The sequence below is a fragment of the Typopeltis vanoorti genome, chromosome 13 (assembly GCF_054136105.1).
Source record: "Typopeltis vanoorti isolate ZY-2024b chromosome 13, IOZ_Tvanoo_1.0, whole genome shotgun sequence".
NCBI lineage: Eukaryota > Metazoa > Arthropoda > Arachnida > Uropygi > Thelyphonidae > Typopeltis > Typopeltis vanoorti.
The window spans coordinates 5,287,501-5,314,122 of NC_143561.1; the positions used below are offsets into that span (position 1 = coordinate 5,287,501).

Below are 26,622 nucleotides of genomic sequence, written 5' to 3' on the forward strand. Positions count from 1 at the left end.
ATAATAAACCTAAGATAAAAATTTTCTATATACTCAAGCTGCCTTTCCATATTTCAAGTTTTTGATATGCATCCTTGTTTGCCTTCCTCTTGAAACATTTATACTACTTTTCTGTCACTGCTTGTCTCGTTTAACAGTCTATCAAAGTAATTACTCCAGACATTTAGGATGTCCTTATCTTTGGTTTCATTTCACCTTTACATCTTTGATTCCTTTTACAGTACTACGAGAGTAATCTGAAAAGTTCTCGGCCTCAACCATAGATGGCAACACTATCGGCAAGATCTTTTTTCTAAGTTGGTACATCTGTCATAAGCATCCATGTGAAATTGCAAGTCATTCTATCAAGTAGTTTGTTTTATACAGCTGTCTGAAGCAAAAGTCTTGTATGTATCCCATGAAATAGATAAAATTGAGTATCGTGTGGTTATAAAATTCTTTGTAAAAGAAGGATTAACACAAAAAGAAATTCATTCGAAGTTCATAAAAGTTTATGGGCACTCTTCTCCTTCATTTTCGACAATTAAGAAATGGGCTGCCGAGTTTAAACGTGGCCGTACCAGCCATGAAGATGATCTGTGTGAAGGACGTCCAAAAAGTGTAACAACACCAGAAATCATTGATCAAGTGCATGATATGATATTGAATGACCGGCGAGTCAAAGCGCATGAAATTGCTGAGACTATATGCATTTCAAAAGAACGTGTAGGATATATTTTGCATGAAGAATTGTAAATGAAAAAGCTTTGTGCAAGATGGGTGCCAAGCTTGCTCACAGCAGATCAAAAATGCACTCGCATGAAAATCTCTTAACAGTGCTTGAAGCGTTTTAACAAGAATAAAACTGATTTCGTGCATCGATTTATTACTATGGATGAGACTTGGATTCACCATTACACACCAGAATCCAAACAGCAATCAAAACAGTGGACAGAGGCCGGTTGTTCAGTGCCAAAGAAGACAAAGTCGGTTCCATCAGTAGGAAAGGTCATGGCATCGGTGTTTTGGGATGCTAAAGGCATTTTGTTTATTAATTATCTTGAAAAGGGGAAAACAATAGCCGGGGAATATTATTCCGATCTTTTAACTAGACTAGAGGAAAAAATTCACGAGAAAAGACCTGGTTTGCAGAAGAAAAAAATCATCTTTCATCAGGACAATGCAACTGCCCACAAAGTTATTTTGGCAATGGCAAAATTAGGGGATCTGCACTATGAATTCTTGGAACATCCACCCTATTCCCCAGATTTGGCTCCATCTGACTTCTATCTCTTCCAAAAACTAAAACTCTTCCTTGCTGGTCAGCGTTTTTCTTCATCAAGAGGTGATTGCAGCTGTTGAGGGGTATTTTGCAGATCTTACTGAGAACCACTACACGGACGGGATAATGGTGCTGGAGCATCACTGGAATAAATGTATTAGTCTTGAGGGAGATTATGTTGAAAAATAAAAATAATTTTGAAATCATAAATTTGTTTTTTCATTGTTAGGCCGAGAACTTTTCAGACCACCCTCGTATTTCTTCCATTTGTAAGTTTTTTTCACTAGTCCCAGAACGTTTAACCACCTTTCTGAAAGCAAAGTCTTTCCATTACCTTTGTTTTATGCAAATAGCTTATCTCTCTTAAACTTTTCTCTGTGTTCTTTTAAGGCATTTCTTGACATATTTGCTAGGAACAGTTTGTATGCTTTCTTCTTTTCTACTACTGTTTCTTTAATATCTTGAGGCAACCATGGTGTTCTTATTTTTCTATCTTTGCAGACAATTTCACCACATACCTCTCTAGTGAATCAAACCATGTCTTCATCAGAGTTTGCGACAGAGACTCAAAAGCTTGGTTCTTGTTTTTGAGCTGTTTCATTTTTTCTTGAATAATGTTTGTATACTTTGTCTACAGTTTACCTGTAAAAGCTGCTCAATTCTTTTTAAAACTTTCTTGCACTTTTCAATGAGATATTCATTTTTATCCTTCCAGTTTCAAAACCTCTGTACACCCTTGTATCCTGATATCCTGAACATGAACAGCATGAAGATATCACTATCAGCCATGACATAGTCACTGAAGCTGTTCTTGTTTCTTGCATCTTCTCTCCACATGAATTTGTACACATCTTTATGTTGAAACACAGTATTAGTAATGACTAGTCTGTATCCTGAGTAAAAATCCAGCAGATACTTACCATTATTATTAGCTTTGCTCTTTCTCCAAATGTTCCTATATTCCTGGAGGGATCATTTCTTATTCTGCTGTTTAGATCTCAAACATGAACTGTAATTTCCATTTGTTTATATCAGCTGTACTCTAATGATTAAAAAACTTCCTCCATTTTTTCTTTATGAGAACCTTCTGTGAGTTCAGAGGCACAATAAATTTCAATGTCAATTTTCCCATTTTGAAGTTTGCCCACTTAACTCTACTTTAGTGTACGGAATCGAAATTATAGATATTTCTTCTCAAGTTGAATGAGGGCCACTAATTATTAATTATTTTATTGATTAATTTTGCATTATAACCATTAAAGATGAAAATAGCTATGATAAAGGACAGTTACTTATTTAAAAGAGAATCAGTAGAACATAATTTATGTGCATGGTAAACTAAGAAATATGGTCACCTGTCCATATTTCTGACAAGGATGATAATGTGAAGCAGCATTAATGTATTTACCAGTATGAGTTGTTGTTCTGTATACTGAGAATTGTAAGACTGCCATTAGCTTAATGCAAATTGAGACCATTCAGAAAAGAGAAAAAATTGTTTTCTTCTACTTCAAGTGTAAATTTAACTCTTGGGTTTACTAAGTTAGCTTGTGTCAAGAAATTCATTCATTCAGACAATGAAGATTTCCATACAGCAAAAATATCATCAGCATATCTATACCAAATAGATAGCATCATCTTTAATACCTACACAGTAGGTTTTAAAGGAACATTTCTTTATGAATCTTGGGAAGACCAGAAAGTTAGCGAGGAAACTTACTGCATTAGAGATGATAGAGCTAAAATATCAGTTTTGGGTAGGATGTGCAAGGAAGTATGGATTAAATAGAATATGTGCTGCTTGAAACAAATTTTGCTCACCTAGGAATATGGAAAGTTATGATGACCTTTATCAATACTAAACATAAAGTCCATAATACGAATGGTTTCTGGAACTACAGCATAATCTAATGATATTTAATTCAACCCTAATGATATTTTTTCATTAGATAAAGGATGGCCTGAAATATTGGTAACAATTCTTAAGGTATCACCATGGGCACTAAGTGGAAAATTCTTGTTATTTAAAAGGGATTGATGTGGAGGAGACTATAACAACAGTGATCCTACTTAAGTGGGACAAGCTGCAGAAGAAGAAGATTGAAAGTGTTTAAATATGACTTTATCTGTCATATCTATTTGCTGTGCTATATGTGCTGTAGGTTGTTACATTTGGTAAGAAGGACTCTTGCTAAAAAAATAAAATAGCAATAACGGCTTCATCATACAGGTAATTTTTTGTGCCATATAGATGAATGACGATGGTAAATTTAAATATCATAACACTCTGGAAGATCAGTGGCATTTCTGCCATACTGTGACACTCCATAATGCTATGGTTCAGGAGCTTACATAGCTCCAGAAAATCATTGAGGAGAGGGTGAGAGGAAAAAATCAAATTCATGCCACTATCAGAGAAGACTGTTTGTGGCATTTTTTAAGAGGATAATAGGATAATAAATATCCAGTGTTATGCTAAAACCAAGTAGGCAAACAGTTGTCTTTTGAAGTTTTTAAGGTGATTGAGAGTTTAGCAATGGATTGCTGTGATACAAACTATTTACCAGGCACAGACCCTGTCCAAGAACCCATGAAATTCATTTGTTTATGCATAATTAATAAAAATCTTATTTAATATTACATCTTTTGCCAAATTATTTTGGCAAAAGATGTAATATTTGTATTTTATATTTATTTTTCACTGCTGTTTCCTTCTTTTTTTATCCTGTGTTGTTGTTGTTGGTGGATTGATAATTTTCATTTTAATCAACTCCTCATCAGTTTATACATTAGGAGCATTGTCAGTAATTGTCTTATCACAATGCCCCTGAAGTATTTTATCCTCTGTTGTCTTAGCTTGTTACTTAGAATGTGACTCAAATTCTGATCTAAGTGGACTCTGACACAGAGATTGTGCCTTTCAGGAATTTTGCAAGAAATTCATGACTTTGACTTTGAACTTATGATGTAAATTTTTCATGTAGTACTATCATATCCTGTATATCCCTTGAGGGTACATGGAAGTAATTTGATGATGATGACTTTGAACTTACTTTAAAAACTCAAAACCATAAAAAAATAATTCAACTTTTTCTAGCATAAAATTGTGGGATGCAGTTGTCAACAAATATTATCATTCTTGCTTCTCTTTCTTTCTGCTTTGGTGTTATAAGTTGCCAAAGTGAAAATGCAAAATTCACTAAACAGCTGGTATATACCTGGTTGTTATTGCTGGACACTTAAGGGAAATAATAACATAATACCCAATATAAATATTCATTAATGGAGAGATTCTACTTATTACAGCATAAGGATAAAATTTTTATATTATTACCTGTCAAAAAAAAAAAAAACTTCAAACTCTCATTCATATCATAAGAAATGAGCAAAGAAATGTCTTTGCACATTTCATTAAAACTTTACATTCTGCACAACAGTGGATGCATTCACTGCAGTAATCAAACTTATGGGACACTTTAATGTAGAAAATAAACACTGGGGGGGGGGGGCATTAAAATATCCTTCTCATGATGTGTTTCAAATAGTGAAATGAAAGATTGGTTTTGTGTAATATTATATGCAGCCATGTTTTGATTTATTATATATATATACACATTTTTTTATTTCTCTTTAGGTGGATTCTTACCACTCATTGTAAAGATGCTCACTGGGGTATACCTTGGACCAATGAAGATGATTCTAGACTGTTGCAAGGAATTCTCGAATATGGAATAGGAAGCTGGGAGGCAATCAAAATGGACCCAAACTTGGGTTTGGGTGACAAAGTTTGTACCAGTTTTAATTTTTGTTATGTAATAAACAAAACACCAAAATAAAAATGATTAATATGCTTACCTGAAACAGTTTCTAATATAGAAACATTTCAGCTTATTGTACTGAAGGTACAAAAATGTTAAATGTATATCTCAAGAAGGGAAATAATTTTATCATTACATGCTTAAAAAATCAACAGAATATTTATTCCTCTCAGCTGCATAATAAATTAAAACTGATGCTGAAAAAAAAAAAAATTTTGCACTTCTCAGTTATACTTTCATTGACATCATTCTGATGAAAAAGTGGAATGGAGATGGACATTGACAGTCCACTTTATCATTAACTTGATGCTCACAAGCTTATCAGCAACCAGCAACTTATGGATTCCTTTGGGAATCTCCTTGCCTTGTGTCATCTACTGCTGAAAATGAGTTAGCCAGTCTTGTGTGCAGATAGGCTTTTTGTTTCCAGAAAATTTGGTTTTTCATGCTGCAAAACAAACTGGCCAGAAGAACATACACACAGTCCGTACATACATAGATGCTAACATCATAGCCTTTGTTGCTTCAACTAAAACAGTCACAGAAAAATTAGGAAAGACTGAAATGATTCTTAATATATCTAAGCTATTTTGTCAGATATGGCATGGAGGCTTTCTTGGCAAATTGCATGTTATGGTTTCACTTCTAGGAGACTAATGTCCTCTCTCACTTCATGCAATGGTGGATTCTTTTTTTAATCCTCATTATAGACCCTGCTATTAATGCAGAATTGTCCCAGAACTCTTCTTTTACTTTTCTTTTTCTTCATTGGAAACTGCTCATAGATAGACACTACATATATTATCAATAGTTAGGAAAACCTGGCAGTGGCATTTGAAAGTTTCTATGATTACTATCCAAAGTGCAGTCTGATAATGACTATTCAAAGAAGGAGGTTTAGTTTTATATAAACTCTGTGCAATTTTAAACTGAATTTTGTTAGCTTTATCTATATGTAAGTCTTTGATGTGCAATTTACAAACAAAAATATACATTTAGGCATACAACTAACTACTTTTCCTACAATTGTGATTATAAAAGCCATTTTAGACTGGTTATTATTATTATTATTATTCCTGACACCTCCAAGGAGTCCAAGGACTCATCGCGGGAGGACACCTACAACTGTCTCAACCACTACACCAAACCTCTACTACGAGTCATCTCCATCAACGCCATCTACTGCCCACCCACCACTACAACTAGTATTCTATGTCTGTAAATTGCGTGTGTTCTGAAGGGCCAATTTGGCTGTATGCAGGATGAAAAACCCGAGTCTCCAGGAGAAAAAACCCTGCTACCTCCGTATGAGATCGGCTAACTCACCTTTGATTGAAAATTGTCCAGATGAATATTCCTGAATTTAGGCAGGTTTTCTTTGAATGTGGGGTTATTACTTTCTGATCTGCATTCTGAGCAGAAATTCAGCTTTTTTTTTTATGGATCATTATTCATTATTATTAGCTCTACCCTTTCTTTTTTTATATAAATTTTCCAAGGTAATTCTGTCTGTGTGGTGTTTATTTTACTCTGCTATATGTCAACTGTCCTCTCTAATATAACTAAAAAAAATTCTCAGACCTCTTTCCTGGGACCAAGATAAAAGCACAGACAAGTCTCATTGTTAAATTTTCTTGTGTTACTGCTTTAAATTGACTCATGTTGTAAGTTTAGTTTTATCTTTATTCCCACCTTTTCAGATCTGGAGTGTGTTAATGACCTATCTTATGCTTATTATTTAGAGGGATCTTGACATTAGTTTGACATTTTGACATAGCATTCTGTGATTTCTCAATTAGCTCTACCTGTTTTCTTTTCTATCTTGATGTTTCTTACATAGGTTATGTATGTCTTCTGTTGAGTTGGAGGTTCCTGTCACTTAATATTTTCTCTGATTATTTGACTAAAGCAGTCTTAACTGGATAATTCTCCAATTGGCGTGCTATTTGATTACATTGTGTTCATATGATGTATGTGCAATTTTGGGCATATAATAAAAATATATTTTGTATGTTATGTTCCAAATTACCAGTTGAGATGCACCACATGAAGCTGAGATTGCATATTGGGACAGAAGTTCCAGTGAATTCACTACATCCTTTATAGGCTGTGTATGGAGGTCTCCTCACAGTTATCTTACTTAACCCATGCAGATTTCTCTTGGGAGGGCAGGGAGAGTAATATACCCTAAATTTCAAAATATTTGTTTTTTGATTATTATTTACCATTATTAGGCAGACATTTTCTGCAACAACTTTTATGTTGAAAAATAAATTTGGAGTTTAAAGTCGACTATCTCATTCATTACAAGTGTGTGTAATACTGACTTTACTGACAGCATCTGAAGAACAATAAACAAAATAAGGGAAAGAAAATGGGTATCCTCTGCCTAATAGCACTGACATCAGTGAAACAGCAAAGCATCATTGAAGAACTCCATCACTGTATAAACAAAGATGCAAATTCTTTTGGCCAGGAAACTATGGGGAGTAGGGGAGATACCTTGAGAAAAAGAAAGTGTAGTATAGAAACATGTTCAGGGTGTGGGAAGTGCTATGGCATTTTTATTCTGCTGCAACTCAGCAGTTCCCAAATTAGTACCATTATACTAAATTGGGACATGCTGAGTTGCAGAGTTCACTTGTGTGGATTGCAAATACAGAGCTGTCTTTTTTTTTTTTTTCCTGGACCACGTATATTGTAGCAAATATGAGAAAGCTAATGTTATTCTTGCAAAGGTCCTGATCATATTCACTCCTCTATGGAAAACAGTTAGTTTGCATTTTCCAGAAAGATTCACAATATGTTTCTGGTATTCCACGTGGAAAAAGTATCTGGCTTTGGACACAGCACCCTCTGTCCAAAAAGAAACCGAACTTTTCAAATAGAAGAAACTAGTGCCACCACCTGGTGTATCTTTTTGTTGTCAAAAGCGGCAACCTTCATTAGTGCTGTGTCAACTGTTTATGACATTTGTTTCATTAGAAGCCGAGTTATGGTGCCAAGAGTGACTGTGTGTTTTGATGAAGGTCGGAAAATGAGTTTCAAACAGAGAGCTGCGATTGACTTTTGTGTTAAACTTGGTAAAAGTTTTAACGAAACACATCAAATGCTTCAAAAAGCATACAGTGATGAATGTTTACCCCATAGTCAACTTTACGAGTGGTTAAGCAATTTCAAAGTGATCTTGAGATGCTTGAGGATGACGAAAAGCCAGGCTCCAAAAACATGACTGAGCGAAGTTAGCATCCAAAAATTGCGTGATTTCATCAAAGAAAACCCGAAATCATCCGTGAGATTGATTGAAGATGAATTGGGAATTCCAAAATCAACTGTGCACAACATTATGACCAAGAGTTTGGGCCTTGGTAAATTGAATTTGTGATTTGTTCCCCACAAGTTGACTGACGACCAAAAAATGTATCAAATTGAACACACTGCAAGGACCTCGTTAAAACCCCTCATAAAAACTCAAACTTCCTTGAAATGATCGTTACTGGTGACGAAATGGGATATTTTGAGCTCATACTCAAAGCACCTGTTTTGAGTATGAGTCTGAAACAAAGCATCAGAGTGCTGAGTGGAGACCACCAGAAGAGGGGCATCCGAAAAAAAGTCACTTGCAGAAGTCAAAAGTAAAACAATGCTGATTTGTTTCTACGATTCTAAGGACATTATCCACAAAGAATTCGTTCCACCTGGCCAAATGGTCAAAGGTGAGTTTTATCTCAAAGTTTTGAAGCGATTGATAGTGAGAATTTGTCGCATATGGCATGAATATTGTGACGACCGAAAGTTAATCAAAACACACTGTCACTCTTTGCACCATAACTCGGTTTCTATTGAAACAAATGTCATAACATTTGGCACAACACTAATGAAGGTTGCCTTTTTCGAAAACAAAAATATACAATAGGTGGTGCCACTAGTGTCTTCTATTTTCAAAAAGTTCGGTTTCTTTTTGGACAGAGGGTGCACATGCCTACAATTAATACCAAAAAGGATGACAAGCAACTTTACTTAATAGTTTTATGGACACTATAAGTTAATGCATAATATTTTCATGTCTGCTTAACATTTTTGAAAGTGAATTTATGTCTTGGTTCAATAACACTGGACAATATACAATTTGCCTCTGAAATGAAATAGTGATGGTTTACGCTCCTACCTCGCTATACGGCCGAGATACATTCGTAGAAAGTCGGCCGCAAAGCAAAATGCTGTATAACGAATCATTTATTTCCATATAAAGCTGTATAAATTTGGTAAGATCCATTCCAATTTTATAAAAAAATAGAAAATCATTGGGTTTCTGGTTGAAAATGCATTTTTTATTTCATTTAAAATATCGTTACATTAGTTATTAATAAAAGCAAAAATATAATTCTATAATACTAATAAAATAAAACGAAATAAAACACAAATAATAAATGAACAGGGTTTTTTTAATTTTTGAATCAGTCTGATGACGAATTGCACGACATCACTTCGTTAGTGTCACCATTTGTTGTTGTCTGAGGACCCAGTTTAAAAAATTTGTCTAATGTTTGTTGTATCGAGTCCCTTTTCTTTTCTTTTTGCAATTCTTTGTAGCAGTTAATAACTGTGTTAATACTGCGAGAAACTTTGTCGCTGCATCCTCATTAGGATCGTTTTGAAGTAGGGTGTTTATTCCTTGTTCGAAATGAGTAAGTGCATTCAATAAATCCTTTGAGGTTAATTGTCAACAACTGGCTCTTGTTGTTCCTCATCAAATGTACTGTTTGTTTCTAACTGTATTAATTCTTCGTTAGAAAGTGGTTCTCTATCAGCATCTAGCAAATCGATTACATCACGTTCTTCTACATCCTCAAAACCAAGTTCATTTGCTAAAGTTCAATATCTTTTGTCTAATTTCAGAAAGGGGTTCAAATTCAGAATCATTACTTGTAATGTTTTCTTTTAAGCTTGCACGGTGATCCAAATGCATTTTTTTGAAAATTATGGAGACAACTACCGTGTTTGAATAAAAACTTTAGTTTAATATAACTAAAATCTATATTCGACATTTCGACCTTTATGTCAAGGTCATCATCTGGAGCATACAACTATACACAGAAAACAAGCTACACTACAGTTAAACTGGTTTATTAAAGATACTGTCCAACCGCTACAACAGTTGTTGGCCTGACCTTTGGCGGACAAAAAAAAAAAAAAAATTATACATCAATGCTAGAGTCCTATTATTAGTGTTATCCGTTGGTTGTAGGAATACATTGGATGCAACAACAAGTATCTATCTATATACATATATTAACATCATGATTATACTTGTACATTCCAGCCAGTTGGTATGGAATGGTTTCTGGTTGAAGATTGGTTAGAGTCCTGACTTATGTTGGATTTTATGTATTAGGTAGGCTGAATGTGTGCCATCCAAATCCTTGGAATTTTCATGCCATCTTTGTTGTTGATATTTGGGTGGTTTATCAGGATTTCGCAGGCTTCCTTAAATTTCCTTTCATACCAGGTTTTTGTGTGGTGTAAAGACTGGGTGCTTTTCCAGTTGATTTGGTGTAAGGTGTTGAGCGTGTGGTCTGAGAGGCCTACTTCACCATAATTGTTATATTTAATGTGTCTAATGTGTTCTTTCTTGCATATAGGGATTGTCCGTCCTGTTTCACCAATGTACGGTGAAAAAGCTACACTACAATCAAACTGGTTAACAAACCAGTTTGATTGTAGTGTAGCTTGTTTTCTGTGTATAGTTGTATGCTCCAGATGATGACCTTGACATAAAGGTCGAAACGTCGAATGTAGATTTTAGTTATATTACACTAAAGTTTTTATTCAAACATGGTAGTTGTCTCCATAATTTTCAAAAAAAATGCATTACTTGTAATGCATTCTGGCCAAATTTCTTTCCACACATGGTTCATCGTGGTTGATTTCAACTCATTCCATGATTTGCTAATGTTGTCCACAGCATCGTTGATGTTGAATTTTTTCCAGAACTCTTTAATTGACGATTCACCATCAGTTTCATTTATAAGTTTTCGAAAGGTTCTTCGTAAATAATAAATATGTCTTAAAAGTAGCTATTGCACCCTGATCCATTGGCTGGATTAGGGCCGTTGTTTTTTTAGGTAGATATTCAATCTCCACATCTTCAGATAAGTTAACTGGATGCCCTAAAGCATTATCCAATAGGAGCAAGAATTTGTTACTTAAATTTTTCTCCTGCAAGTATTTTTTGACATCAGGGCAAAAATAATTTTTGAACCAATCTTTGAAGAGTATTTGGTCATCCAAGCTTTTTTGTTGGACCTCCAAATGACAGACAATTGTTTCTTGTTCAATCCTTTTAAAGCTCTTGGATTTTCAGAAGCATATATCGAAACCGGTTTCAGCTTAAAATCCCCTGTCGCATTTGCACCAAGGAGCAAAGTTAATCATTCTTTGGATTGAAATGTAAGTTCTTTCAGGCATTCATTTCCAATAAAATGCTGTTTCGTCCACATTAAAAACTTGTTGAGGAACGTATCCACCTCTTTCAATAATTGATTTCAAAATGTTTGTATAGGCTAGAGCTTCATCGTCTTTGGCACTAGCTACTTCACCTTTCATTTTAATATTATGCAAATTATGGCGAGTTTTAAATTTTTCAAACCAACTGCAGCTTGCTAGAAAAGTTTCATCTGCTGGACCTTCACTAGTATCTTCACTCTTCAAATTTTCAAAAATACTTTTCCTGGATAGTTATTTGGCTCATTGGTATCCTCCGTTGATTGTTGTCTTCAATCCATATGTTTAATAATTTTTCCATTCTTTCCATATTGCTACTTCTTTGGCATGTTAATTTTGAAACTCTTAAAGGTGCAGCTGACTATGAATGTGCATTAATTTTTTCTTTGTTAGCGTGAATTGTTTGAACCGTAGATTTCGTAAACCCTAATGCCTTACATATATCAACACTTTTTTTCAGAAGCTTCAATGTGACACAAAACATCTAGTTTAGTCTCTAGTGAGACAGATTTTCAACTTCTTTTTTTAACTCCATCACTCTCCAAATTTAAAGAATGTTTCGGGCTCATGTTTCCCCCAAATACATACTGGATTCTATTTAAAAAACAAAAAATAATAGCAGTTATAATTTCAGAAGCTTCAATGTGACACAAAACATCTAGTTTAGTCTCTAGTGAGACAGATTTTCAACTTCTTTTTTTAACTCCATCACTCTCCAAATTTAAAGAATGTTTCGGGCTCATGTTTTCCCCAAATACATACTGGATTCTGTTTAAAAAACAAAAAATAATAGCAGTTATAATTTCAGAAGCTTCAATGTGACACAAAACATCTAGTTTAGTCTCTAGTGAGACAGATTTTCAACTTCTTTTTTTAACTCCATCACTCTCCAAATTTAAAGAATGTTTCGGGCTCATGTTTCCCCCAAATACATACTGGATTCTATTTAAAAAACAAAAAATAATAGCAGTTATAATGTACACACTTTATAGCAACACGAATACATACATATTTATTGAACACTTTAATATGTATTTATACAAATGCATATTATGTACTTATCAACAATGTTTATAGTTGAAACAGAATGCAAGAAGAAACAAACACTTCTACTTTTGATACTGAGGATTTACCTAATTTACTAAACTGGTCACTAAATGCATCTACTCATGAGCACGTTTACAGAAGGTGGGGATGAATTATGTGCTACGCAACTACAAGACGGTGCAAGTAGCGTTCCTGCGTGGAGTGGTGCAGTCGGCCTAGAACACATGACAAAAGACGTACACAGCGGATTTCCCAACTTTTTTGGCCGTATATCGAAAAAAAAAAGGGGGGGTGATCACCCCCCCCCAAAAAAAAAAAAAAAAAGAAAAAGGGAAAAAAACACTAGAAAATTTTCCAAAAATCTTTTCCTAATTAAAATTCATTTTTTTATTTATGTGTCATGTCTTCTATTTCCATACTACTTATGAATTAGCAGTCACATAAGGTGGGAATGCCCAATAGCTCTCAGGAATCATGGCCGCTGTGAACACAAGGCAAACGAAGTAGTTCTCGGGCAGACCAAGTGCTATTTTTTGCCCGAGCTAGGCTAGAGGAGATCACAATCATGTATTGGCGATCATTGCAGATGTTCAGTCGTATGCGATGCGTAGTGTGTATTCTCAAAACATCTACTGACCCCCCCCCAAGATTAAATCCTGAGTGTGCCACTGGTCCAGTGTAATTATTTGATATTTTTTATATTATATAAATTGACTGTTAATTTGCCTGTTGTCAACCCATAGACAACAGTCAGGAGCAAGTAACTTATGCTTAAAGAGATCAAGATGGGAACACCCATTTCACTAATGGGTATTCCCATCTTGATCATATTTTCTTGTCCATGTTTCTGTAAGTTAACTATAATAATAGGTTCTTTAAAAAGTGAACTATGTTGCTAGATAGAATATGAAATATCATGTTGTAAAAGAAGAAGAATCTTACAAAAAAGGAAAGTGATAAGAACATTGCACTTGTGATATTCCTTTTCCCTTTTAATATTTTGAAATTATTTATGTCTATAGGTATGTATTCTGACATACCACAAATGAAATGCTTAATTGGAATATCTTTGTTGATTTTCTTGGTGTTTTTCTTCATCATTATCCTGAATATTTGAGACTATCATGTTAAAGATATATATTATAAACAATAATAAAATTTTTATTATAAACAATAAATGCATAAATCCAATTTTTAGTTGTTCTCATGACATGTATAACCATCACACAGTTGTTAATGAATATTTCCCTGAACAGATCCTTCCTGATGCAGAACAAAAACCTCAAGCCAAAAATGTTCAGACTCGAGCAGATTACCTTCTCAAAGTTCTGCGAAAAATGATTGAACAGCAAAAAACTGGAGAGGCATGTATCTTTTTGTGTGTGTGTGTGTGTGTGTGTGTGTGTGTGTGTGTGTGTGTGTGTGTGTGTGTGTGTGCTTGTTATGTTATATTATAATGTATTTGTTATGTTTATTATGGGCACAGTCCAGTTAAAATATTATGACCACCCATTATTTCTCAGTTGTCCATTCCATCCTACCATCTGGTACTCATATTACAGTGAGAGCAAATATACATGACATTAGAGGTTGTGATGTACCATTCATTCAGTATTACTAATGGACTTTGAATAAAGGCATAATTATAGGTATTGGTTGAAGGGTTACAATATTCAGGAAACTGCCAGTACACAGACTGCTGTAGTTAAGGTGTTCCAAGAGTGGAAGAATACTCCACAGACCAGTAACCGTTTAGATGGGAGATTAATTTCTTTGCCAGTGTTTAGTCCTCCTTCCTGCTTATTAGAGGCTTGAAAAGATTCCTTGTTGGGTTTCTGCAGAAGGATTTATGGATTATGTAAAAAAATGAAGAAAATATACAAAAAATATATGCTACCTTGATGGACCTGTGTTTCATTCTGGATTTCTCCATGAGTGCAGGTCACAAAAATGCCTCCAACAATCTCGATCTTGAGCCTCTCCCTTCCATATTATACACATAAATTTCACTAATGGGTGTTCCCATCTTGTAGGTGGTCTTCCTAGTTTTCTCTTTATTCTTGGTTGCCAATTGAGTATTCTACATGTCCATCTGTTATCCCTGAGTCTGGCTATGTGGCCTACCCATCTCATCTTGCTTTCATATACTTACCACATCTTTTATGCCTGGTCTCTCTCTCTCTCTCTATTAGTTCGATATTTCTAACATGTTCCATTTTGCTGATATTACAATTCCTATATTCTATTGCATGCTGAGTTATCCTGGGAGTCTCTTCTTTTCTTGTTGTGTTCCATGTTTCTGATCCATATGTGAGTTACGGAAGAATGTCACTATTAAATAGTTTTGCCTTCGCAGAAATGTCAAGATTTGGATCAGTAAGTGTGTCTTTTAGTCTGTTGAATGATAGCCATGCAGCTTTCTTTCTTTTTACTAGTTCTTCGGATAAATCATTATTCATTTTTATTGTTTGTTCTATAGGGATGTTATTAATATATAACATAGGTGACTTGTCATTTGTGTAGATGTGTCTAATCCGTTTTGTTTTTTCCAGATTCATTTCTAAGCCTATCTTACTGCTGTTTGTGTATATTTTTTTACCCATTTCTTCTAGATCTTTTGGGTTGTGAGATATCAATACTAGATCATCAGCAAACATAAGGATTTGTAGTTTTCACTATCTATGCTAATTCCTCCATTTAGGTCTTTTTTTTTTCCCAGAATATATTCTAAAGTGCTGATAAATAGATTTAGGAAGATCATATCACCTTGGCAGATCCCTCTCTTTGTAATTATATTTATAGGTTGATTAAATAGGGTTATTTGCGTGGTCTGATTTTTGTTAATTTCTGTTATCATGTGGATGTAAATAGGATCCACATTTATTTCCAGTAAGGCACTGATGACTGCATTGTGTTCTATGGTATCAACTGCTTTTTTAAAATCAGTAAAGAGAAAACAGAGGGATTCAGTATTCTCAGCATTTTTCTGTTAGTTGTGAAATGACTTGGATATGATCTATTGTGGAGAAGCCACTTCTGAATCCTGCCTGCTCTCTCTACTGGAGTTGTCTTCAAGAGTGTTTTGGATTCTCTTCAGTATTACTCTGTTCATGATTTTATATATGTGAGAGAATAGACAGATTGGAAGATAATTTTTTTATGTTTTTCTTGTTCCCTTTTTTGAATAGAAGTATGGTTTAAGAAAAAACTTCAGAACCCTAGTCAGGAGAAGTGTATATCTGACTACACCAAAAAATATATATAATTAATAAAAATAGAAAGAAAAATCTTTAGCCTACCTGCTGGTATAGGTTTACACCCTTTTGTGGGTGAGAGTCACAACTAGCCAACAGTGGGTGCCCTTGCCTCATCACTTGTTGTGATAGCAGGTTGTCTCATCTTGTTTGAACATAAATGAAAAAATATGGACTGGCTAATCATGGAATTTAACAAAGGGATGAATGGTAGTGTTTCCCAGATGACAATCATTCTATGTATTGCCCAATCAAGATTAACAAATATTATGTGTAAATCCCCATTTCAGAACCATCATCACTAGACCATTAAAGAATGGGAAAACAGTTTTCATTTCAGATGAATCTCATTTCCAGCTATACAATATGGAGGATTTGGCAGAAACCTGGAGAGAGAGAGAAATCACTTCATTGTCACAGTCCAGCAGAAACAAGTGGTGGTAATGTTACTGTGGAGGATTTTTCCTGGGAATCTCTGGAGCCTTCATATCTATTATGACTGATCAGGTATAGCCCTTCATGGTGACAAATTTGTCGACACATAATGACTTCCAAGCATTACCATTGTGACCAAATTCCACAGAACATCCCTAGAATTATGTAGATTAAGATATGTGGCATTTGAATCCTTTACCTGGATGCCTACAAAAGCAATCCTGACAACATGGCAATTTTTATGTGGGGGGGGGGCTGTGCTCTGTTAGGACAGGATGGTGGTTATAATATTTTGACTGAACTGTTTTATTTATATATATATATATATATATATATATATATATATATATATATATATATATATATATATTTATAAAAATAAATTTAACTGATGACTAGAACCCGAGAAAGTATAACAAAAACCTTGAATACATCACAACTAGTTTCATCGGTGCTCCGACTTCTTCAGGTGAGAAATAAAAACATAAGATATAAAATAACACGGTAAAAAATGAACTTTCCAGCTTAATAAAAAGCAGAATAATAACAGTCATATTTGAATAGGTGACCGCGTGCTACCGTTGGCACGAGTAGAATGTGTGCGACAGCTAATTTTTCAGCGCCAGTACTGGATTACTGCGCTATGGGAATCGGGTAAATTGTAGCTAAGATTATTGTTTAAATGTGAAGGGTCCAGAACTATTTCTTTTGATTCGATAATTCTTCTTTCGAACTCATCCTTGCAAATATATAAATTAGTAGTGCGTTCCCAATCAACTTGATGTGGCTGTTCTTCAAGGTTAGAGTTTGCCGAGAAAAGGACATGACTGGAAAGGGCACTCGCTCGTGCTCTACTGTAGGAGATGTCACGTCTATGTTCCTCAAGACGAAGTGAAACAGATTTGTCTGTCTGGCCAAAATAAGGTCGACCACAGTTGCACAAAACTTTATAAACACCAGGAAAATGCAGATGGTTGTGTTTTGGTTGACTCAGAAAAGAACGAAGTTTTGGCAGCATAGTATATTCGGTCTTTATGTTGAATTTTTTCAGAATCTTAGCTAGTTTTGGGGTAAGAGTGCTGATAAAAGGTAACTGTATATGAGTGATAGAGTTGGAGTCATCTTCTTGTCGAGGATGTTGGCGTGGTCTCAAACGTTTAGTGATGTTATGAGACGAATATCCATTATTTAAGAAGGTGTTTTTCAGGAAGTTAAGCTCTGTTTGAAGGTCTTCTTCTGTGGAAATGAGACATCTTGCTTGATGGGCGAGGGTGGAGATGATGCCCAGTTTCTGAGGTGGGAAGTGATGAGAAGAACCATGTAAATATCTATCAGTGTGGGTGTTTTTTCGAAAAATTGAAAATTTAAGACAGTCAGGAAATCTACTGATCTTTAGATCCAAGAAGGGGAGAACGCCGTTAATCTCTAGTTCAGATGTGAATTTAATGTTTTGATGTTGGTTATTTAAACGGTTTAGGAAGTTTTGCAGTTCCTCTAAACTATGTCCCCAAATAAGGAAGACGTCATCAATGTAACGTAACCACAGTTTAGGTTTCAAAGTAGCTGAGGAAATAGCTTTCTCTTCAAAATCTTCTAGAAAAAAGTTAGCTAAGACTGGAGATAGAGGGCTGCCCATAGCTAAACCGCTAGTTTGTTTGTATATTTTCTCTTCGTAGCAGAAATAGCCGGAATTGATGCAGTGAGTTAGAAGAGCGAACACTTTTTTAGAAACCTTGTCCTTAAGAAGACTCAGAACTTCATCTGTAGGAACATTCGTAAACAGAGATACGATGTCAAAACTCACCATTCTGTCCGAGTCTAAAAGATTCAAAGTTTTTATTTTTGAGATGAAATCTTCAGTTTTTGATGAAGGAAGAAGAATTGCCAACTAAATGTTTTAAAGAAGCTGCAAGATTCAGAAGTTGATTTCTTCTGAAATCAACTTCTGAACTTCCTAGACATACAAGACTATCTCTCCGCTCTCTCCATCCCCTCATTCCTCGGTTGTACGGCTTGCCTAAGATCCATAAGGTTGACACCCCTTTAAGACCTATTGTGGAAGGGATTGACTCACCTACGTACAATCTGTCTAAATATCTTGCAGCTTCTTTAAAACATTTAGTTGGCAATTCTTCTTCCTTCATCAAAAACTCTGAAGATTTCATCTCAAAAATAAAAACTTTGAATCTTTAGACTCGGACAGAATGGTGAGTTTTGACATCGTATCTCTGTTTACGAATGTTCCTACAGATGAAGTTCTGAGTCTTCTTAAGGACAAGGTATCTAAAAAAGTGTTCGCTCTTCTAACTCACTGCATCAATTCCGGCTATTTCTGCTACGAAGAGAAAATATACAAACAAACTAGCAGTTTAGCTATGGACAGCCCTCTATCTCCAGTCTTAGCTAACTTTTTTCTAGAAGATTTTGAAGAGAAAGCTACTTTGAAACCTAAACTGTGGTTACGTTACATTGATGACGTCTTCCTTATTTGGGGACATAGTTTAGAGGAACTGCAAAACTTCCTAAACCATTTAAATAACCAACATCAAAACATTAAATTCACATCTGAACTAGAGATTAACGGCGTTCTCCCCTTCTTGGATCTAAAGATCAGTAGATTTCCTGACTGTCTTAAATTTTCAATTTTTCAAAAAACCACCCACACCGATAGATATTTACATGGTTCTTCTCATTCTCATCACTTCCCACCTCAGAAACTGGGCATCATCTCCACCCTCGCCCATCAAGCAAGATGTCTCATTTCCACAGAAGAAGACCTTCAAACAGAGCTTAACTTCCTGAAAAACACCTTCTTAAATAATGGATATTCGTCTCGTAACATCACTAAACGTTTGAGACCACGCCAACATCCTCGACAAGAAGATGACTCCAACCCTATGACTCATATACAGTTACCTTTTATCAGCACTCTTACCTCCAAACTAGCTAAGATTCTGAAAAAATTCAACATAAAGACCGACTATGCTACGCTGCCAAAACTTCATTCTTTTCTGAGTCGACCAAAACACAACCATCTGCATTTTCCTGGTGTTTATAAAGTTTTGTGCAACTGTGGTCGACCTTATTTTGGCCAGACAGACAAATCTGTTTCACTTCGTCTTGAGGAACATAGACGTGACATCTCCTACAGTGGAGCACGAGCGAGTGCCCTTTCCAGTCATGTCCTTTTCTCGGCAAACTCTAACCTTGAAGAAAAGCCACATCAAGTTGATTGGGAACGCACTACTAATTTATATATTTGCAAGGATGAGTTCGAAAGAAGAATTATCAAATCAAAAGAAATAGTTCTGGACCCTTCACATTTAAACAATAATCTTAGCTACAATTTACCCGATTCCCATAGCGCAGTAATCCAGTACTGGCGCTCAAAAATTAGCTATCGCACACATTCTACTCATGCCAACGGTAGCACGCGGTCACCTATTCAAATATGACTGTTATTATTCTGCTTTTTATTAAGCTGGAAAGTTCATTTTTTACCGTGTTATTTTATATCTTATGTTTTTATTTCTCACCTGAAGAAGTCAGAGCACCGATGAAACTAGTTGTGATGTATTAAAGGTTTTTGTTATACTTTCTCGGGTTCTAGTCAGTTAAATTTATTTTTATAAATGTATACATCCCGAGTAAATCCTAATTTCAACAATATATATATATATATATATATATATATATATATATATATATATATATATCATTCATATAATCTTCCAAGGGAACATTTCATGAAATATGTGGTTAATTGTTACTATTTAATTAAAAAAAAGGACAATAAATATCCATTACTGTTTTATAGCTCAGTGACAAAAAAAAAAAGCTTGCCTTTGAAGCTTAAAAAATTTGAAATATGACTGAGAGCTTATGAGAATATCAACTTTCACATAACAGTAATCATGAGAGTTTACATTAATACCATTGCTCAGTTTTAATTTTTGACATTTGAAAAGCAAGCATTGTTTTGCTGTTTGGCTATAAAACTATTAAATGTTTATTTTACTTACTTTTATTAATTTACTATGTACCTGGGTGTATGTAACTTCATATTCATTTTGGCAATATAGGCTAATGGGATATCAGCATGGATGCTAAAAGAGTGTTCAACTGAACTAGTTGTTCTTTTGACCTGTATATATAATTTCAGCCTCAGAACAGGAAACATTCCACAGGAATGGAAAGAATATCACAATCCCATGGCACAGTGGTGGTGGAGATTTTGGAAAAGTTAGTAAAAAGCTCACATGCTGAAATGGGTTTAAAAAGAATCTATACTTTGTAACAAAGAGCATCAGTTTACTAAGGGAAGGTCATGTTTGAGCCACTTGCTCACATATTATAATGTTACTGCTGAGTTAGACAAGGAGAATGAATATGCCATGATACTTTGAACTTTAAATAGTTTTAATGGTACATGTGCACTAGGAGTATTTAAATAATTTTCACGGCTCACATGTGTAACAAAAATTATATGGAATTTTATTAAAAAACTCCAATATATTTTATCCAACATTACATGAACATTGTCGGAGAGGCCATTAATTACATTCAGATGAATCACAATAACAAGTCATAAATCACACGTATATTAGCTCATGTCTCATAGCTCACAGTGGAAGTATATAATATTACACTATTAGAGTTCAATGGAAAAAGTGTAGAAAATTGTGTAGATAAAAATTATTATTAATTTTTTAAAAAAATGATGAACAATGAATAGTGATCCTTTCTTTTAAGCTCTTGATTCCGCCATGCTAAGACCGACAGTCTGGCTTAGATATGTTGACGACGTGTTCGCAATCTGGCCGCACAGGCGACAACTGCTAAACACATTCCTTAGCCACCTGAACAAACAACATGAATGCATACAATTTACCATCGAACTCAAAAATCAAAATTTGCTCCCGTTCCAGACACACTAATCACACATCTTCCTTCAGGCAGTCTATCCTTCACAGTCTACCGAAAACTGACACGCACACTGGTCAATACATACATGCTAATTCATACCACCACCCATGTCATTAACACCCTTAAAAACAGAGCTACAACAATTTGCTCTAACCAGCAAGCCCTGAAACATGAACTAAAAATCATCAGCGACACATTCATAAATAATGGCTATAACAAAAATACTATTAATAAAATACTCCACAAAAACGAATCTAGATTACAGTAAAACCATAGCCATCCCATAAATTAAAGGGTTATCAGAAAAAATCAACAGAATCCTACAACATTATAACCTCAATGCCACCTTTAAACCACCCACTAAACTTAAAACCATATTCAACTCCTCTAAGGATCCTCCCCCCCTCCCATTAGCACATCCTGGAGTCTATTGCATCCGCTGCACCTATAACTTACCGTACATTGGTGAAACAGGACAGACAATCCCTATACGCAAGAAAGAACACATTAGACACATTAAATATAACCATTATGGTGAAGCAGGCCTCTCAGACCACGCACTCAACACCTTACATCAAATCAAGTGGAAAAGCACCCACTCCTTACACCACACAAAAACCTGGTATGAAAGGAAATTTAAGGAAGCCTGCGAAATCCTGATAAACCACCCAAATATCAACAACAAAGATGGCATGAAAATTCCAAGGATCTGGATGGCACACATTCAGCCTACCTAATATATAAGATCCAGCATAAGTCAGGACTCTAGCCAATCTACAACTAGTATTAGAAACCATTCCATACCAACTGGCTGGAATGTACAAGTATAATCATGATGTTAATATTTGTATATAGATAGATACTTGTTGTGCCCAATGTATTTCTACAACCAACAGATAACACTAATAATAGGACTCTAGCATTGATGTATAATTTTTTTTTTTTTTTTTTTTTTTTTTTCCACCAAAGGTCAGGCCAACAATTGTTGTAACGGTTGGTCAGTATCTTTAACAAACCAGTTTGATTATAGTGTAGCTTGTTTTCTGTGTATAGTTGTATGCTCCAGAAGATGACCTTGACATAAAGGTAGAAACGTCAAATGTAGATTTTAGTTATATTAAACTAAAGTTTTTATTCAAACACGGTAGTTGTCTCCATAATTTTCAAAAATGAATGAATAGTGATCGCTTCCCAAAACTTAGATATTATCATGCATTTCTGATCGGTTGAGGTTTGGCCAATTTTGTAGCATTTCATGTTTCAAGGAAAAGATTATCAAATTTGAACTTGCTGGAATGAAGATGTTTTGTCTGGTTCCAAAGAACTCTGTGCCTAGTGTGAATAGCATGAGAAGTGAGGCCAGACTTGTTGGATTTCAAAAATGCAATATAGTCTTGATATTTTTCAATTTTAATCAAGGGTCATTGATAGACACCTGGTAAGGAAAGAGGTGGTAATGTATCCTTTGTAGGAAGGAAGATAGTTTCTGAGCTGGTTTGAAGCATATAGATTGAATTTATGAAGAATCCTTACTATTTGTTCCAAGGTTCCTCGAAGGTAGGGTATTGAAATTCTTTTCACATCGGATTGTAGGCTAGTAGAAGTATTATAATTATCAATAATTTCTTGAATGATAGTTTTGTATTCTTCTTAATTTTATGCATTTCATCTTACAAAAGGAAATCAGAAGAGATCACATGAACTCTATGTACAAGACTCTTGATAATACCCATTTTTTTAGGATGAATGATGGTGGGGAGATGAGTGAATCTGCCAGCAAAGGTTGACTTCCGATAAACAGAAAATTCAACATGACCTATAAAATTTTGAATTATTAAAATATCCAAAAAGGGTAGGTTGGTTAATGCATTCACATTCAATAATGAACTTGATACAGTACTATAAGGAGCTTATTTTCTCTAGGAACTGAAGTAATTCTGACTCAGAGTGGGACCAGATTGCAAATATATCATCAACAAAATGCAACCAATTACAAGTCTAAGGAAATATAGTGTCAAAGAATTATTTTTCTAGATACTCCCTAAAATAATCATCTACAGCTGGTGAGATAGGACTGCCCATTGCTGTTCCTTCTATTTGTTTGAACAACTTATTAGGCCATGTTAAATAGCTTGCTTTGAGGATGAATTTAAATAGGTTAACAGTGTCTCCTGGGAAACCAGATTGTAAAAACTGAAGCGCCTCTTGTAGTGGTATGTTGGTGAATAGGGAGATTCCACAAAAGAAACCATAATCTTATTATTAGACATATAGATCTTTTATTTTCTTGTTAAAGTCAAAACTGTTTGTGATATAAGAGCTGATGTGACTAGTGAGATTCTGAGATGGTGAGAGATGTTTTTCAAGGTAGTAAGTGGGAGAACTAATACAGTCCACTATTGGGCATAGTTAGTTGCCATCCTTATGTATTTAGGAAGACCATAGAGATGAGGTGGACAGGCATGATGAATTCATAACCTCTCAACATCAGTGGTATCCCATGATTGTACATTGTCTAATAATTATTTAATTTATTGAGTTTACTTTTGGTTGGATCCATGCTGACAACACTATAGGTTGACCTATCTTTTAATCAGATATTAATTTTACAATTCTACTCATGAATTAGTATAATAAATTTAGTTTAATCCTTTATCCAAGTGTAAGCAAACAACATTTGCACTTGGAGTATCTTCAGGACTGAGGCAACTCGTGGTAAAGGTGGACCAAGCTCTCATCACTACTTGTCTTAATAGCTCCCATAATGCAATGCACATCTCCTTGCGGACATGCATTAAGAGAAGGGCCACTACCCAGACCGGTTTCGATTTCGAAAGCGGTCTGGGTTGTGGCCCTTCTCTGTTCTTTAAATTTATAACTCAGCTGTTATAGCTAGACTCAGTTATTGGTTGAATATTGTGAGAGTTTCTTCCTTCTGATATTTCAAACTTACAAATTAATCTATGTTTATGAATAAAATGTCCTCATCTGGCTGAGGATAGCGAAATACAAGAAATTAATTCAAAATGGTCTTGATATTATTGAAACCGGTCTGGGTAGTGGCCCTTCCCTTAATGCATAGCATTATACATGTCTGCAAGGGATGTGCTTTGCATTATGGGAGATACTAAGACAAGCAGTGATGAGAGTTTGGTCCACCTTTACCATGAGTTGCCTCAGTCCTGAAGATACTTCGGGTGCAAACTTTGTTTGCTTACACTTGGATAAAGGATTAAACTAAATTTATTATAGTCTAACCAAGCGGAAAAAGCTTCCATCATGAATTAGTATTAATCCTAATTTGTGAGAACAGTGGTATTACCTTTGTCAGCCTTTGAGATAACAGTATTCATGTTCTAGTGTAGGAAGCGAAAAACTCATACTGCTGATAAGGGCATATTTAAAGGAACTGGTTTTGCTTTGCATGGAATTTGGGCAATCTCAAAACTTAATTTATATGCTTCATCTGTGTGTAATTTCTCTGATTCCTTTTTCCAGTAACTAGTTCATCACATGTTAGCAGTCTGTTCTTTAAATTTATAACTCAGCTATTATAGCTAGACTCAGTTATCGGTTGAATATTGTGGCAGTTTCTTCCTTCTGATATTTCAAACTTACATATTAATATATGTTTATGGATAAAATGTCCTCATCTGGCTGAGGATAGTGAAATAGAAGAAATTAATTCAAAATGGTCTTCATTGAGAATGTCTTTTAAAGTAATTTCAAGTTCCAGAAGTTGAGTATTATTTAAATAAAAATGTTCCTTCAGTTTAAATATTTGATTTACTAATAACTCCTTGCTTGCTTTTTGATAAATCTTTTGTGCAGAACGTGATTGGGCGGCCTTTCTAATTTTAACAAAATTAGGAATAATATCAGCAGTCCAATAACACTCATGGAACACAAGTCTGTTATGCAGATGAGCCGTCTTCAAATGTAGCTTACCATATCTTCTTACAGATTTGCAATGTTCCTTGCCATTGAGGTTTGTAATAAATAGTTTTAATGGCTTATGTGCACTAGAGATATTTAAACAACTTTCACCACTTACACTTGTAACAAAAATTATATAGAATTTTATTAAAAAAACTCCAATATATTTCATCCAATATTACATAGACATCATCAGGGAGACAGACCATTAATTACATTCAAAGCATGAATCGCAATAATGATCACAGCTAAAATATAGTCACAGCTAAAATATATGATATTACATTATTGAGTTCAAAAGAACAGTTGTAGAAAGTTGCATAGATAAAAAATAATTTAAAAAATGATTATAAAATATTATAATGATTATTATAAACAAGTCTGGCACAAAGTTCTTTGGAACCAGACAAAACTTCTTCATTCCAGCAAGTTCAGATATCCTCAACAACAACTGATCAGACCGCATGCTAATATTGCATCAGTTAAGCATTTTTTAAATGCTTCCCAAGCAGTGTTGATATTCTTGCCATCCAGCAACATCAATACCATTGCATTGAACTCAGAATACTCCTCAGTTGGTCATTATTTTCTGCTTTGTAGTTCAGCATGTAACCTTTTCTGAATGGAATATTCATAATCTTAGCCACTTCCCAAGTGAGTACTGAATGACCTAGAGTTACTTCTGTCACATGCTGCTTGAGGAAGTTGTCTTGCAGCAGTTCAATAAATTCAGTTTCATTCTTCTCATGAGATTTTGCTGTTACGCATTCAATGTTTGGATATTTAAAGTCTTCCATTATGATTACTTTTTTTGCACCTATTGCCTATATCTCTATTTGGTGATGCAATTCTTCATCACTAGCAACTGATCCACCAGGTCTGTAACAACACTCCACTATGTATTTGATCTTGTAAGATTCCACCTCACCAGATAGCTTCAAACTCACTGGCACATGAAATACTGTTACTAGTCCTACAATCATAGGTCGCAACTCTAACTGGATTCAAGTCATCTGATATTATGAGCATCACGCCCCTTCCTCTCCTATCCTGTCTATCTTTCCTAAAAATGCTGTACCCTTTACACTTGATACCAGTTGGTATGTCTGATTCTGATAGCCAGGTCTCACTAATGCCTACAATCTGAGGTCCCAACATATTCACCACGGCAACAAACTCTGCCCATTTATTTCTGATACTCCTTGTATTTGTGTACAGTAATAATCTACCTGCATGTTCTTTTGTATATTCTTGTCTGCACAACACAACTGTACAACTTGCAGATCTCTATTCTTCTCTAGTGCCTTATACATGTAGACATCTTTGCATACATTTGATGGGTCTGAACCAGACAAACACAAAGGTGAAATTGTTCTCTCCTCATAATCATTTCCATGATAATGCTCATTCTCATAATTAACACAGTTTTGAAACATTGTCA

The 26,622-nt window shown here is 34.8% G+C and overlaps 1 protein-coding gene across 2 annotated transcripts in view; it reads left to right on the forward strand.

The window, feature by feature from the left end:
* The window catches only part of Chd1 (chromodomain-helicase-DNA-binding protein 1), a 557,090-nt gene that overhangs the window by 375,520 nt on the left and 154,948 nt on the right, over positions 1–26,622 (forward strand). For both annotated transcript variants that reach the window (XM_090402402.1, XM_090402403.1), the window contains exons 29-30: positions 4,896–5,046; positions 13,887–13,994. In XM_090402402.1, coding sequence (XP_090258528.1) covers positions 4,896–5,046; positions 13,887–13,994 — 259 coding nt within the window. The remainder of the gene's footprint in view (positions 1–4,895; positions 5,047–13,886; positions 13,995–26,622) is intronic.